The sequence below is a fragment of the Conger conger genome, chromosome 9 (genome assembly GCF_963514075.1).
Source record: "Conger conger chromosome 9, fConCon1.1, whole genome shotgun sequence".
Classification (NCBI taxonomy): Eukaryota; Metazoa; Chordata; class Actinopteri; order Anguilliformes; family Congridae; genus Conger; species Conger conger.
The window spans coordinates 57,731,545-57,746,318 of NC_083768.1; the positions used below are offsets into that span (position 1 = coordinate 57,731,545).

Below are 14,774 nucleotides of genomic sequence, written 5' to 3' on the forward strand. Positions count from 1 at the left end.
ACTTCATATAACAGATATGCATTCACATTGTCATCACTCTTTCCCTCTCTCTCTCTTCCTCTCTTTTCTCTCTTGCGCTTTCTCTCTCTGAATGGAAATGTACTAATATACTGAAATTCTATTTAAATTAAATAGATCATCAGTACAGTGCTACTTTTACCATTGTACATTATTTTTTTTATATGCTGCCATGAAATCCAGCGAATTTAAATATTTATGCTGACATGTTTAAAGTACAGATTATCATCTTTTGTTAAAGGGAATTTTTTTTATACATTTATTTTTGCTCTGTAGAAATGACAGCACTTTTTATACATACTTGGCTGTCTTACCAAGGTAATACCTGGGTGTGAACATCATGACTGAATAAAGAAAGAAAGAAATAAATAAATAATCTGAAAGCCAACAATTACCCTGAACTACTGAAAGGCTGGAAAAAGGTTTAAAATATGTATGATCTTTATTTTTATTAGACATCTAACCTAACTGACTTGGTATTAGGACATTTCCAAATCTTACACCCATGAGACCAGACTAGTTTTGTGCTAAGGTTTACAGTCAGGCACAAGGATGCATGGAATGAAATGTATAAAAATTGGGGAAACTGTAAACAGACCACTGTTATTGGAAGTTTCTAAATACAGTTATTTTTTTATTATTGGAGTGTTTGCTGTAAAATATTCAGGGTTAAATCAACTCTTACACAGGTCATATGGTACCAATGTACTGAACACTGGACATTTTACTGTGTACAATATTATAAATTGCTATTGTAATGGTTGCTAACAGAAATGATCAAGTGCTGTGCTAATATTAAAAACTGATGATTAAGAAATGATTTACCTCTCAAACCCATGGCTAAAAATCACGTTAATCTTGATTAAAAAAAAAAAGTGAACTGCATAAATTAAACATACTGTCACTACAGACAAAATAAAGATTACATTTTAGGTCCATGCTCCATGTACTCATTATGAACCTGCACAGTGGTAAAAGGGCATATAGGAAAGGATAAGTTAACATTAAGTTACCATTTTAATAAACCATTCCTGTGAGGTAACATAATACTGAGATATTGAATTTTTCAACACACTATATGTTTACTGGTGTGAAACAAAACCTTCCCTGGTTTGTGGAATATTTCCCAACATGTTTCCGGTGCTATTTTATGTGATATATTTAGATACAAACATGGACAAGTACATACGATATGATCCAAACAACCTCCAAAGGTATCTCATTTCAACAAAACCACACAGAAAATATGCCCAAAAAGTTCAACTTTATTAAGAATGACAGAGAATGTGGGCTTCCTGTGTCCTGTTTCCTGTTTCCAGGGTCTTGTGTGTGACGCAGTGGCAGGGATGTCACTTCTTCTCACTGGCGAACTGGTGGTAGAGATCCCCCACGTCGTCCTGTGAGACCTTGATCCAACCGTCCTCTCTCATGTGGTACACTGTAAGATGCAGGCAGAAGGCAGGGCTAGTCTCCTTCGAAAACAATCTTTCTGTCCCGCACAAAAACCGTCAGGTCACTGAAGCAGCCTGGCTGCATTTATTCTGAAATCCACGATGGAAAAGTGAACATATTCTCAAGTATGAAATCCCTTTTTTGGGAAAAGGAATACTTTTAATTTGTAAATGGCAAATAACCTATATACACCCACTGAGCACACATTTACATCTAATTTTTCATGAGATTATCTAATTACCAATCTTGTGGCAGCAGTGCAAAGCATAAAATCAAGCAAATACGAGTCAGGAGCTTCAGTTTAATGTCTGCATCAACCATCACAGAAAATGTGATCTAAGAGATTTTGACCGTGGAATGATTGTTGGTGCCAGACAGGGTGATTTGAGTATCTCAGAAACGGCTGAACTCCAGGGATTTTCCACACATTACCACAGAGGTATGCAGAAGAGCATGTCTGAACACACAACGTGTCTCACCTCTAAGTGGATAGGCTACAGCAGCAGAAGAAGACCAATAAGTCTAAAAAATAAGTCTAATAAATACCTTATATGTGTGTGTGTGTGTGTGTGTGTGCATGCGTGTGTGTGCTCATACTATCAAAAAGATTTTTTGACTTATGGTCACTGTGTAATTATACATTTTAAAGCAACATTTGGGGGTCAAACTTCATGTGAATGTGGGAGCCTTACTGTTTATGATTCCTCCGGTGTAGGCATCCCTGTGCGTGGCGTGGAAGATGGCTCGCTGGGCCAGGTCGTAGGCCTCCGGCACCGACAGGTCCTGCCGGTAGCCACTGTCCATCACACCGTAGGCGTAGGCGTTCCCACAGCCGGTGGAGAACATGTTCCCGCCCATGCGCAGTCCGCTGTCATCCACGTAGTACAGCTCAGGGCCCTGCGACAGGACACTGCTTTTAAGGACGCTTCTAATTTGAAAAATAATATTTGAAATGTCTAAATTGCGATGGCAGATGGCCCCAGGGGCCTCTGGGTGAACAGGAAACAGGAAGTGGTGGCGCGCCCTACCTTCTTGTCCCAGCCACAGACCATGGTGCCCATGGACAGGCCCATGCCCCGGTAACCCACCATCATGTTGGCCAGGAGCTTGGAGGCAGCAGACACAGAGATCCTCTCCTTGTTCCTCAGCTTGTAAACCCTGGGAAATGCCAGCGGTAAAACGGGTGTCTTACAAAAACGGTATTTTATTATTATTACTGTATTATTAACCTTTATGTATACAGGGTAAGTTGACTTGAGCTGAGTTGTCAGACACTGAAATCTGGCCCTTGATTAGACTAAACAGGACACACACACACACACACACACACACACAGGCTACAACAGGGCTGGACCACCCACCTTCAAGGCCCCAGTCCAGCACCTTAGCCACATATATTTCGAAGGGGAAAAAAGTGGGGGCAATCAATGAATGATGAGTGAGTGAATAAGTGTGTGAATGGATAGATGGAAGGATGGATGAAAGAGTAAACCAGTCCCACCTGCATTCCTTGGCCAGCCATTTCATCCAGTACATGCAGTCAGCTGCACTTCCGGACATTGTGCCCAGTAAGTAGGGGTTAATCTCAATCACCTTGTTCACATATTGAGTGGCTGAAATAAGAAAGTAGGTTAGGCTGTCGTGTCAGTCAAAATGGGTGTGACAACTGAGTCCAGTGTGCCATTCTGTGTGTGTGTGTAGGTGTGATTGGTGTATGTGCTTGTTGGGGTGTATATACATGTGTGTGTAGGGGTGTGTGTCTGCGTGTGTTCGTGTGTGTGTTCGTGTGTGTATTGTGTGTATTCCATACACCGGGGATCGAACCGCCGACCTTGCGTGTCCCAGTCATGCACCTTAACCACTACACTACAGGCCACCCTATAGTGTGTGTGTGTGTGTGTGTGTGTGTGTGTGTGTGTGTGTGTGTGTGTGTGTGTGTGTGTGTGTGTGTGTGTGTGTGTGTGTGTGTGTGTGTGTGTGTGTGTGTGTGTGTTGGGAGGAGGTGTGTGTGTGTGTTGGGAGGAAGTGTGTGTGTGTGTGAGTGTGTGTGTGTGTGCGTGTTGTGTGTGTTATGTTTGTGTGTGTGTGTGTGTGTGTGAGAGTGTGTGTGTGTGTTGAGAGGAGGTGTGTGTGTGTGTGAGTGTTGGGAGGTGTGTATGTATATGTGTGTGTGTTGGGAGGAAGTGTGTGTGTGTGTGTGTGTGTGTGTGTGTGTGTGGGTGTGTTGGGAGGAGGTGTGTGTGTGTGTGTGTGTGAGTGTGTGCGCGTGTAAGTGTGTGTGTGTGTGTGAGTGTGAGTGTGTGCATGTAAGTGTGTGTGTGTGTGTGTTGGGAGGAGGTGTGTGTGTGCGTATGTGTGTGAGTGTGTGTGTGTAAGTGTTGGGAGGGTGTGTGTGTGAGTGTGTGTGTGTTAGGAGGAGGTGTTTGTGTGAGTGTGTGTGTGAGTGTTGGGAGGAGGTGTGTGTGTGAGTGTGTGTGTGTGTGTGTGTGTTATGAGGAGGTGTGTGTGTGTGTGTGAGTGTGAATGTGAGTGTGAGCGTGTGTGTGTGAGTGTATATGTGTGTCTCTGTGTATGTGTGTGTGTGACTGTGTGTGTGTGTGTGAGTGTGTGAGAGTGTTGGGAGGAGGTGTGTGAGTGTGTGTGTGAGAGTGTTGGGAGGAGGTGTGTGTGTGTGTGTGTGTGTGTGTGAGTGTGTGTGCGTGTGTGTTGGGAGGAGGTGTGTGTGTGTGTGTGAGTGTGTGTGTGCGTGTTGGGAGGAGGTGTGTGTGTGTGTGTGTGTGTGTGTGTGTTACTCACCGATGTAGGAGCCGGCGGAGGCCCTGGAGTCCACTGCCACCATCACCCCGTGCTGGAACTTGAAGGCCAGTGTGGTGGTCCCATGGCTCAGCCTGATCTTCACCCCTTCCACCCCGTCGCTGCTGGACAGAGGCTTCAGGAACTCCACCGGCTGCGGACCCCATGCAGGGCAAAGGGACAGACGGCTCAGTGTGTGCAGTGAAGGAAGGAACGCTCAGACCAGACAAACATCATTAAAGCAGGGGTTCAGCCTTTTCCTAAACCAGGGACCCCCACCTCAGCTCAAAGGCACCCAGAGAACCCTGAGTGTAAAAGGGTTACACAAAAATGTTTTAAATAAATAAATTAAGAGGTTTTATATTTTGGAACATGTCCCCAAATCTATGTTTAGTGATTGCATATAAAGTCTGGCCAGGCACCCGCAAACCGCACCCGCAGACCCCCTGTTACTGCGCGGTGACGATACCATCAAAATGTGATTATATTCACTGAAAAGTTGAAAGGCAGAGAGAAAGGGGTATATGCAGGATAGTCGTTAAATTCCGTATCAACGATGTTAGCCTAATCGACACGAAGAGCTAAGATATTCAGCGGTTGGGACCGTTGAATATCTGTGTTCGGTTTATATAAATATACTCTCAGAAATAAAGTGGTAGGCTACATGTTTGTTGTTTAAGCAACACATTTCCCCAATGTAGGATACTGAGTGTAGCCTAAAATAACGCTTTGTTCGGATACCATACTGACTTTGTCGACGATGGTCCATGTTAACTCGTTACTTACATCGATTCCGACCGGGACCGCGAACTCTTGTCTGTGAGCAGCGAAATTGAAGTGGTTGACTTTATCCACTGACGCTTTATCGGCACTGAACTCGTCTTCTTTAACCCAAGCTGACAATCTGCAAACGTCAAGAAGGGCCATTTTCATTCACGATGCAGATATTGGGTTTCCTGAATCTCTCTGAAAATGAAAGTGAAATTGTTTTTCAACGACGTCAGTAGATTTTTAAGAGAGTTCACAAAGATAGAAATTATTGTCTCATGCCCCTCTAAAGGTAGACCTATATTTAAATGTATTTTAAACGTGTATTTTTATTATATCTAGATTTGGCAACTGAAATAGTAAGCACCCACTTTATCACTAAGTTACGGTGTTTTTAAATGAGCTGTGCTGGTTTTTATTCGCAACTTAATTTTTAGAGCCTGTTATATAAAAACCTGGTAGTCTTAATGTTTTTAGTTGTTAAAATAGGTTTTTCTCGTACAAAACTGTACTTGGTTTAAAGGAACTATCTATCCATGTGTTGCTAGGCAGAACTGGTTTGCACATGTTACGTGTGCCATTCAATTGCAATACCATTCATTATACGATAGGGGCAAAAGAGGATGCCTTTCATCAAATCTACTGTATCGTTGGCCTCCTGAACAGTGTGTGCAGGCCGGCGGTCCTTAGAATGAGTTGCATAGTACCTTCAGTGACCGCTTCTGCCGCGGTAGCCCATCCACTTCCAGGTTCAAAGTGTTGTCAATTCAGAGGCGCTCTTCTGCATACCACTCTAACGCATGGTTATTCGAGTACACTGTCACCTTCTGCTCTGCTTGAACCAGTCTGACCATTCTTCTCTGACCTCGCCTATTAGGACAGCATTTCTCGCCCACAGAACTGCTGCTGACTTGATGTTTTTTTGTTTTTCAGACCATTCTCTGTTAACTCTTTTATACTGATATTGTTGTGATTGACAGTTCCAGATAAGCAGTTTCTGGGACAGTCAGTCCTCTCCAAAACATTATCCCAAGGTCAAAGTCACTTAATCATTCTGGTGTTTGGTTTGAACAACAACCGAACCTCTTGACTATATCTGCATACATTTATGAGTCGCTGCCACGTAATTGGCTGATTAGATATTTGCAATAACAAGCTGGTGTACAGGTGTACCTAATGAAGTGGTCACAGAGTGTGTGTATGTGTGTGTGTATGTGTTTGTGAGTGTGTGTGTATGTGTGTCTATATCGACAGATATCAATAACTTATATCGGTCTAGACATCTCCATCTATTGCTATGTGGGGATTGAATCAGTGGAGTTCAATTTATTACCAGACTCTGGTACCAGGCCTTTCTGTGTGGAGTTTGCTATTTTTCTTAATCCCTCCATCAATCGTATCCCTCTCCCAGTCCCCCTCCTTCTCCGATACACTTTTCTTGCGTGTGGTACAACTCGTGAAACACGAGGACACGGCAGGTGTGTGGGATCTCTCAGGGCTCACTGCTTGTGACAAACGTCCTACATCTCTCATTTGTTTTTAAATTACAATAACTTGTCAGGAGAAGAGGATCTGCCCAGGTGTAAAATCCAGCTATGACCAGCTTGCAATGATCAGCTACCCGCTGTTTTGAAACATAGATTTTCAAGCCATGTTGAGTATGGAGCAGGTCTGAATTGGTCAACCTGCTACCAGCTGTATCAAAACCTAGCTTGAACTGTTTTTTCAGTGGGGTGTGACGTGATTTTGGATTAATTTCTGAAAAAATCTGTCTAATCACTGACTACTTGCCCGAGAGAATTAAATCACTTTTTTAAAAATAAGTAGGATCTTGGTTATATCTGAAATATGACTGCATGTCATAGCCATATTTTTCTACACAAGAGAGTTCTAATTAACCACCTTCCTGAAAAGCTTCCCAGCATGTTAAATGTCAGGCACACTGATACAGCAGTTGAAATGGCAACATATTACTGATAGGCAAAGTAAGAGCACCACACAGGGTTAGTTTAATCTATGTAATATGATTTTGCTTAGGTTTCCAGTCCATTAAATCTGAACAACCAAAAGATGATTCCTCAACACCTTTGGTGTGTGGTCACCACATAATAATAATACAAAATTATTATTTTAGAAAGTGCATGCAATCAATACATTTGTTAGAATCTAAAAACATGTTAGGCAATATTATTCCAGCATTAAAAGAAATAACCTGACAGAGAAACTGGCAAAAATCTGCTGGAGCTTGCCAACATTTGTTGATAACTAAATCAACAAGCAATGAAGTGAATTTTCCGGTTGAACCTGAAATGACCCAGACCCGTTTGTCCTCAATAAAGCTGCCCTATCAGGCATTCCGGACGAGTCACAATACTACAAACATCACTTGTTGCTAGGCAGATCTAGATGTATGAGGTTGTTCAGTGAGTGCCCATAAGAGGTGTCGTATTTGCATGATTATGAGTTTGAGTAAACTGGGAACGAGGCCAAGCAAATTCTACATATCGCTCATTTCTTCACAGTGCATTCAGTTTGTTATGAACTCTAATAGATTACATTCTACTGGACTCATTGGACCCTACTGGACCCATTCAATCGTCATCCATCCATTATCTTAATCCGCTTATCATCCACGTAGTACAGCCCAGGACCCTGCCACAGGACAGGTCACCAGAATGGGTGAAAAGTCTAACAGCGTCTCCACTGACACGTACAATAACCACTCAACCTTACAGTTCATTCATTATCCTAACCCGCTTATCCCGAACAGGGTCGCAGGGGGGCTGGAGCCTATCCCAGCATACATTGGGTGAAAGGCAGGAATACACCCTGGACAGGTCGCCAGTCCATCGCAGGGCACACACACCATTCATTCACTCACACACTCATACCTATGGGCAATTTAGACGCTCCAATCAGCCTAACCTGCATGTCTTTGGACTGTGGGAGGAAACCGGAGTACCCGGAGGAAACCCACACGAACACGGGGAGGACATGCAAACTCCACACAGAGAGGCCCCGGCCAACCGAGATTCAAACCCAGGACCTCCTTGCTGTGAGGTGGCAGTGCTGTGCACTGCACCATCCGTGCCACCCCCCCCATTCAATCTCTGTTAGTTGAATTAATACTGAACATTTTACAGTGTGTATATAGTGTCTGTGTGTGTGTGTGTGTGAGAGAGAGAACGAAAGACAGAGAGAGGAAGTCTGCATGTATGTGGTGAGGTGACAATGATCTATAAAATCATAAGACATCAATTTTATTTCCAAACAATATCAATTTTATTCATGTGATATTCATGGGGAGCTCACGTGGCTTTTTCTTATGCTTACGCACATACATATCCTTACAGACAACTGACAGCACTCTGCAATTATCTTATTATCTTTTAGGGTGAAGTACAGAGTATCCAAAAGTGTGTTTAGAATTTTCTGAATACACATTACAACAGTGCCCTGACAGTAAAAGCCGAAAAAATAATTGGTAAACTGATTCATAGTTAAGTCATTACATTTTTGTGATTTGCCTTTAACTTTTTTATTGTCCTTCACCATATGAGTTAATGATAACAATGGAAAATAGCACACAGGGTCATTCTCAGCACTGCGTGGCAGGTTGACAGAAACGTGACGGAACCATGAAATCTACAACTGCTGTGTCACTGGGGACATTATTGCGTTACACAACCTCCATCTGTTGCACGGTCTCTTCAACCAGGTCCACCTGCAGCTTGGTGATCTGTTCACTGAGGACCGCTGTGGTTCCCTTGTCGTACTTGTACTTCCCCAACCTGGTGAATTCAATGAAACGGAAGAATTTGCTTCCACATTTGTTTCATAAAAGCAACTAAAAGCTAAGGATATGCATCCATAAATCATACGTAATGAAAGTAATACTCATATTCAAGTAGCTGCGCACTTTTTTTTGCATGCCAAATTGACAAATGATGTTAGGGTGAAGGGACTGGACTTCGAAGAAGAATGTGCGTTTCCAAATTGAGCATAAAAGGAAGACTAGTTTAGAACTAGTTTGAACCGACTGTGGATGATTTTACTTGTCTGCCTTTCTGAACGTAAACGGGACTGACCGTTGGCTCTTGTTGTGGGAGGCCTCGAATGGGCGGATGTACTCCACCCCGTCCCGCCGGACGACGCAGAGGTCCACGTTGCTCCCAGAGCCCAGGTCGTTGGTGATGCCGGCTGTGATGGCGTCACGCACCAGCTGCTTGGCCTCCTCCTCCTGCCAAAACCAGCCAATCACACGACTGCTACACCTGCTGACCGCAACCCCTCTCCCCCCATTTCTCTTCTCCCATTGGCTGCATCTGCCGCAGTTACTTAACAGTTTCATTTGACGTGCGTGACCTCCGAATTATTAGGTTCACGCTGCATTCTGGGTAGTTTTGAGACGTCGGTATATTTTGATACTGAACGGAAAGGGCCCTTACAGATACGACCTTTTAAATTTCACATTTTAGACAGTGTTTTCGTGTGAAACTGCACATATATATTTAGTGCCCTAGTTACAACACATTTATGACACTGATTTTGGTAGAAAACGTCAGTTAGAACCTCATAATAATAAGGTCTTGGGAATGCTGATTAACATTATAACTTGGGCTATATCAGTGGGCTGCAAATCAGAACTTGCGCTTAGAAATGATAAACTTCTCATTAAAATAATAATTTGATGTTCCTGTGTAAAAGTTTGGAAAGGTAAGTATACATCTTTATGTTTTGGCTTAATGAACACTTTAAATACAAGAACCGAAAGTGATTGCACATCATTCTTAATAACTCACACTCATGTTGGGTTTGAAACGGTCTTCAAAAACAGCCAAAGCTGGGAGATTTCCTGAACCTGAAATGAAAACAGGAGCACATATGGATGTGACAAAACTTAATTCAGCATCTATTTTCTTTCTAATAAATTCACATATTGCCAGTGATGTGGTAAGACAAATTCTAGTAACTATATCTTGTTAATATAAACTGCCCTGTTCTGTATGATACTAAAATACAAATATTGTGTTGTTGTTTATTTAACCCCAAGGCCACAACCCAATTTGGATCCAAGAAAATATTTTCATACCAGTGACTGCTTCACAATCCGTAAAACTAAAACTATATGCTACAGTACTGTGCATCTACCTGTATCTAGACCAGAGGTGGGCAACGAGGGTCCTGTCTGTTTCTGGTTTTCATGCCAACTTCTGATCTTAAATATTTCATTAGCCCTAACATTTATGCCATCTAACATTTCACCTTACACTTCTACGGCATCATGGGCGGCCTGTAGCATAGTGGTTAAGGTACATGACTGGGACCTGCAAGGTCGCTGGTTCGAACCCCGGTGTAGCCACTATAAGATCCGCACAGCCGTTGGGCCCTTGAGCAAGGCCCTTAACCCTGCATTGCTCCAGGGGAGGATTGTCTCCTGCTTAGTTTAATCAACTTACAGCCAATTTGCTCATTTAGTCAGGGTAATTGGTGGAAACAAAACCCTGCATACACCAGGTCCAGAATTGCCCATCCCTGATCTAGACCAGGGGAGCACAGCTACTGTCCTGGAGGGCCGTTCTGCGTGCTGGTTTTTGCGGCAACCCTCATTACTTTCATTTTAGTTTTCTGAGCGCTCTACAGATTACACTGGTTCACTCCTGTAAACACTCCCAGTGAAACCTTTAGGATACGCCTGCAGTCTGTGACTGTAGCTGCTGCTGATACCAATGACCAAGAGGCAGTATGACTGAGCTAATTAAATAATTAAGAGCAGAAACTGCCACAAAATCCTGACATGGTTCGGCCCTTGCTATGCACCCCTGATCTAGACTCACACCCAATCACCTGCCTGCATCTACACCAGGGGTGGGCAGTTCCGGTCCTGGAAGGCTTTTGTTCACAGGTTACCCTGGCTGAATGAGCTCATTGGCTGTACACACCAACACTGGTTCACTTGTAGATTAGAGCACTGTAAAATATTTTATATAGGGACAAGAACAGTCTTAGGCTGTCATCCATACACTTATCAAGAGATATGTGAAGAAGTTTTCCCTCTGAACAGTGGTAGCACTTTGCCAAGTGATACCAAAGAACGGGCGACAGTTGCCGATTCCCTGCCTGCTATTCGAATCTCTGACACCCAGCACTCTCCAGTTGTAGTTTCAACACCCAGTTGAAACTACAACTCCCAGAGCTCCGTGGACCTCGTAGCCAATTACAAACCCATGGTTTCAAAGGGTGCCTTGTTGACAGAGCCGTAGGGGCCGACGGTGAAGATGTGGGGTCCGGTGCAGTCCACCCCCCCAAGCAGGAGCATGGCACTAATCTGCCCTCTGTGCCTAAACCAAAAAAACCAACAGGATTAGCATTGCATTATTCGCCATTCATTGGTTTTTATTCAAACCTTCATTGGTTTTATTCAAACCTTCCAACCCACAAATGGTGTCCTAATGCCAGGTTGCTAACATAGACACCAGTGCTCACACATATTTATACACACACACACACACGCTCTCCCACAGACTCACACATATTTATACACACACAAGCACACACACACACACATACACACACGCACACTGACAGGCACACACACACTCACACATGCACACACACACACACACACATACACACATGCGCACACATGCACACTGACACACACGCGCACACATGCACACACACACACTCACACATACACACACAAACGCTCACAGACACACACACACACTCACAGACACACACACGCACGCGCACACACACACGCACACAGGCAGGCACCTGTAGAGGAGGTCCTGGAGTATGCGGCAGGCCATGACCAGCCGTGGGCTGCGGCCCATGGCGAGGGACTGCAGGGTCAGGTTGGAGCACAGCATGTCAGTGGTCTTCACCGTGTCAGCTGCAGTTCCTGCCCCACAGCAGCTACAGGGAGAGAGAGAGAGGGAGGGAGAGAGGGGGGGGTGGAGAGAGAGCAAGGGAGAGAGGGAGAGGGAGAGAGAGGGAGGGGGGAGGGGGGAGGGAGAGAGAGAGGGAGAGAGAGAGAGTATGTAAACATATCTGTCTGTGTATGAATGTGTATTAAGGTGAGGTTGGTACCTAAAGGCGGCCTGTAGCATAGTGGTTAAGGTAAATGACTGGGACCCGCAAGGTTGGTGGTTCGATCCAGGATGTAGCCACAATAAGATCTGCACAGCCATTGGGCCCTTGAGCAAGGACCCTTAACCCTGCATTGCTCCAGGGGAGGATTGTCTCCTGCTTAGTCTAATCAACTGTACATCACTCTGGATAACACAGCAGCTGTGATTAGGGTAAAGATTCATTCACTGGCCAGTTTCATCCTTAGACAGGATCTCAGACCAGCACAAGGTGCTCAGACCAGCACGAGATGCTCAGGGGGGTTTGTGTCTGTGCCCGCGTCTGCGGAATACCTACTAAATGTTTGGGGCGATGTAATGGATTTTGGAGCAGTTCTTATCGGCGACCACCTCGTCTGATGTAGCGCGGGTATCGGCACCCAGGACCACCCCATCCTGAAGGAGAAACACAATAAAAGCCATGGCTGTTAAAACGCGTAGTGCACGATCCATTTAGTCTTTGCACTGGGCCTTGTTCATTCCAAGCAAAGAAAACATTTTAATTATTTAAACTGTTGAATTAACACAGAACACTTTACTGTGTGTCCATGATTGACATTATTTACCTTGAAAACCATCCCGGCTATCGTGGTACCAGTCTTTCTGGCTTTTAGCTTTATGTCTTGTGCGCTGGAAGCTTCTAGTTGTGAATTCCTTTATGAAAGAAATATAAAAAAATGTATGACACCTGTACATATGCTAGTGTCGTTGAGGCCCATCAGTAGGCTTACTTATAATTGTTCCTGAATAATACCGATAATGCTTTGATGAGAACAACACTCAACTTTCGTGAACGTTTCACGGGTGGAATCTCCCTATCTCATATCCACTACCACTTCAGAAACACAGCCATATTAATTTGCTAACCATGTATATTTATCCATAATTCTCGAAATGTGAGCATAATTCGGAAATATTCGTACATATTATCGAATTATTTCTTTCACTTTCGGTTATGTCGAAAACAGAAAACATAAACGCAGAACTGCTTCAGAAACACCAATACCGAAATTTTATTTAACGAAAGAATAAAATAATATATATTTTTATTTATTTACGAAAAAATCTATCGTACCTGCAGCAGTTTTCAAAGTTAAAACCCCCATTGTGCGTCTCGAGCACGTAGGGAGAAGTCATCCTCAAATCAGCTCCTTCCTCACTCAACCGCTGCCTGCAATTCCACTTTCAACTGTGTGGTGGCGCTTCTTTCAGGTAGACGAGACTCTGCCAACGTCATCGATCGAAGAAATTGATTGTTTAACGCGAATAGTTTATCGGTTTATTTTAATACATTGAAGTATAACTATAAAGGCGTCATAATAATTTACAACAACAGCGCTTCTTCAAATAATTCCTCTAGTCCGCGCTGTTTCGATTCACATACTCCAGGTTCCACTTGCTGTTCTATCGTGCACATATTTGGTACTTTAATTTGAACTTTTCCTCAGACAAAAAAGAAGAAATGAGTAGCGTTAATAACGAATGGCGATCCGCAGCAGTTAGTACGGGGGTAAGTCGAATGCGAATGAATTCACCTTCACAATCACACACACATTAATATAGCGACGCTATGGCATTTCTGTTCATGTATGTGCGGTATCTGTGTACATTTTTCCAAAGCAAAAACATAGTCTAGTCCCCAAATATCCCGCTATATAGCATATCTGTGTATCCTATATATCAGCAATTGTCGAAGAGGGACTGAAATAGGTAACTGAAGTACTGTTTCATTATAGCCTATACTTTTATTTCACAATATTGCTCAAAACTGAAAGTGAAAGTAGCTATACATTTGGCTGTTGAGATTAAAATATTCATATTAAGTACAATTCCATCAAAAACGGGTGGTTCAAAGTGTTTTTTTATGGCCAGCATATCGTCATATACATTATGCATCCCTAGACCACTATAATTGCCGTGCGTTACGATGGAGGGGTTGTGATTGGATCGGACTCGCGAGCCTCGATGGGAGGGTGAGTATATCACGCGGATACTCTTTTATTTTTTAATTTATTGTTTTTAATATGTAGGCTATCTGAGGCCTTGAGGGGAGGGGCTGGGCGTAGGTTTCATTTCAGTTTGGGGGGGGGGGCTAGGGGGGCACCGCTGGACCACCTAGTCTGGCGTAGTCGAACGTATAATATGTATGAAAATATTGGGGGTGATGTCTCCCTGCCTCCCCCAAGGGATGGGGGATACCTAAAATGTCTTAAAATCGGTGAATGAATGTTTAAATCTGTGTCCCACTCCTTTGGCCAGCTCAGCCATAATTTTTGAACTGCATGTGTTTAGTTTTCCTGAACTGTAACTTCAAACCCACTTTTCATTCCAATGTTATGTCCTTAGTGAGTACGTGTCTTCGAGGGTGATCAACAAAGTGGTACGGATCCACGACAAGATATTCTGCTGCATGTCGGGGTCTCTGGCCGACGCCCAGGCCGTCACCAACGCGGTCATCCACAAGCTCAACTTCCACAGGTAACTGGGGGGGTCGGGCACCGCAGTGCCAATCACCGCCTGTGTTTTTGCTGTGGGGCAGCCTACAGGCGAGTGGCTAAGGTACATGACTGGGACCTGGAAGGTGGTTCAAGCCCCGGCTGTAGTCATGAG

At 43.8% G+C, this 14,774-nt stretch overlaps 3 protein-coding genes across 3 annotated transcripts in view; 1 reads left to right on the top strand and 2 right to left on the bottom strand.

Annotated features, from left to right (window-relative positions):
• Positions 1-1,263: 1,263 nt before the first annotated feature.
• psmb8a (proteasome 20S subunit beta 8A) lies at positions 1,264-5,242 on the bottom strand. The gene is made up of 6 exons (XM_061254529.1): positions 5,050-5,242; positions 4,267-4,417; positions 2,972-3,083; positions 2,499-2,628; positions 2,163-2,367; positions 1,264-1,456 (listed from the first exon to the last, which is right to left on the bottom strand). The coding sequence occupies exons 1-6, from the start codon at positions 5,194-5,196 to the stop codon at positions 1,368-1,370; spliced, it is 834 nt and encodes a 277-aa protein (XP_061110513.1). The 5' UTR covers positions 5,197-5,242; the 3' UTR covers positions 1,264-1,367.
• Positions 5,243-8,289: 3,047 nt separating this feature from the next.
• On the bottom strand, positions 8,290-13,377 carry psmb13a (proteasome 20S subunit beta 13a). The gene is made up of 8 exons (XM_061254032.1): positions 13,240-13,377; positions 12,731-12,818; positions 12,463-12,560; positions 11,812-11,952; positions 11,257-11,372; positions 9,834-9,892; positions 9,120-9,271; positions 8,290-8,822 (listed from the first exon to the last, which is right to left on the bottom strand). Exons 1-8 carry the CDS (start codon positions 13,299-13,301, stop codon positions 8,711-8,713), a joined length of 828 nt encoding a protein of 275 aa, XP_061110016.1. The 5' UTR covers positions 13,302-13,377; the 3' UTR covers positions 8,290-8,710.
• psmb12 (proteasome 20S subunit beta 12) overlaps positions 13,344-14,774 on the top strand; it is a 4,759-nt gene continuing 3,328 nt past the window's right edge. Inside the window, exons 1-3 of the mRNA XM_061254033.1 lie at positions 13,344-13,674; positions 14,067-14,137; positions 14,511-14,642. Coding sequence (XP_061110017.1) covers positions 13,627-13,674; positions 14,067-14,137; positions 14,511-14,642 — 251 coding nt within the window. The 5' untranslated portion in view covers positions 13,344-13,626. The remainder of the gene's footprint in view (positions 13,675-14,066; positions 14,138-14,510; positions 14,643-14,774) is intronic.

Excerpts from the sequence above, each read along its gene's own strand:
- psmb13a (XM_061254032.1), bottom strand. The coding sequence starts at position 13,301 with ATGACTTCTCCCTACGTGCTCGAGACGCACAATGGGGGTTTTAACTTT. Across the intron at positions 12,561-12,730 it reads TAGCCGGGATGGTTTTCAAG|GATGGGGTGGTCCTGGGTGC; the intron begins GTAAATAATGTC and ends TTTCTCCTTCAG. Across the intron at positions 11,953-12,462 it reads TACATCGCCCCAAACATTTA|CTGCTGTGGGGCAGGAACTG; the intron begins GTAGGTATTCCG and ends CTCTCCCTGTAG.
- psmb8a (XM_061254529.1), bottom strand. The coding sequence starts at position 5,196 with ATGAAAATGGCCCTTCTTGACGTTTGCAGATTGTCAGCTTGGGTTAAA. Across the intron at positions 2,629-2,971 it reads TGGCTGGCCAAGGAATGCAG|GGTTTACAAGCTGAGGAACA; the intron begins GTGGGACTGGTT and ends GGCATTTCCCAG. Across the intron at positions 1,457-2,162 it reads CACCGGAGGAATCATAAACA|TGTACCACATGAGAGAGGAC; the intron begins GTAAGGCTCCCA and ends TGCATCTTACAG.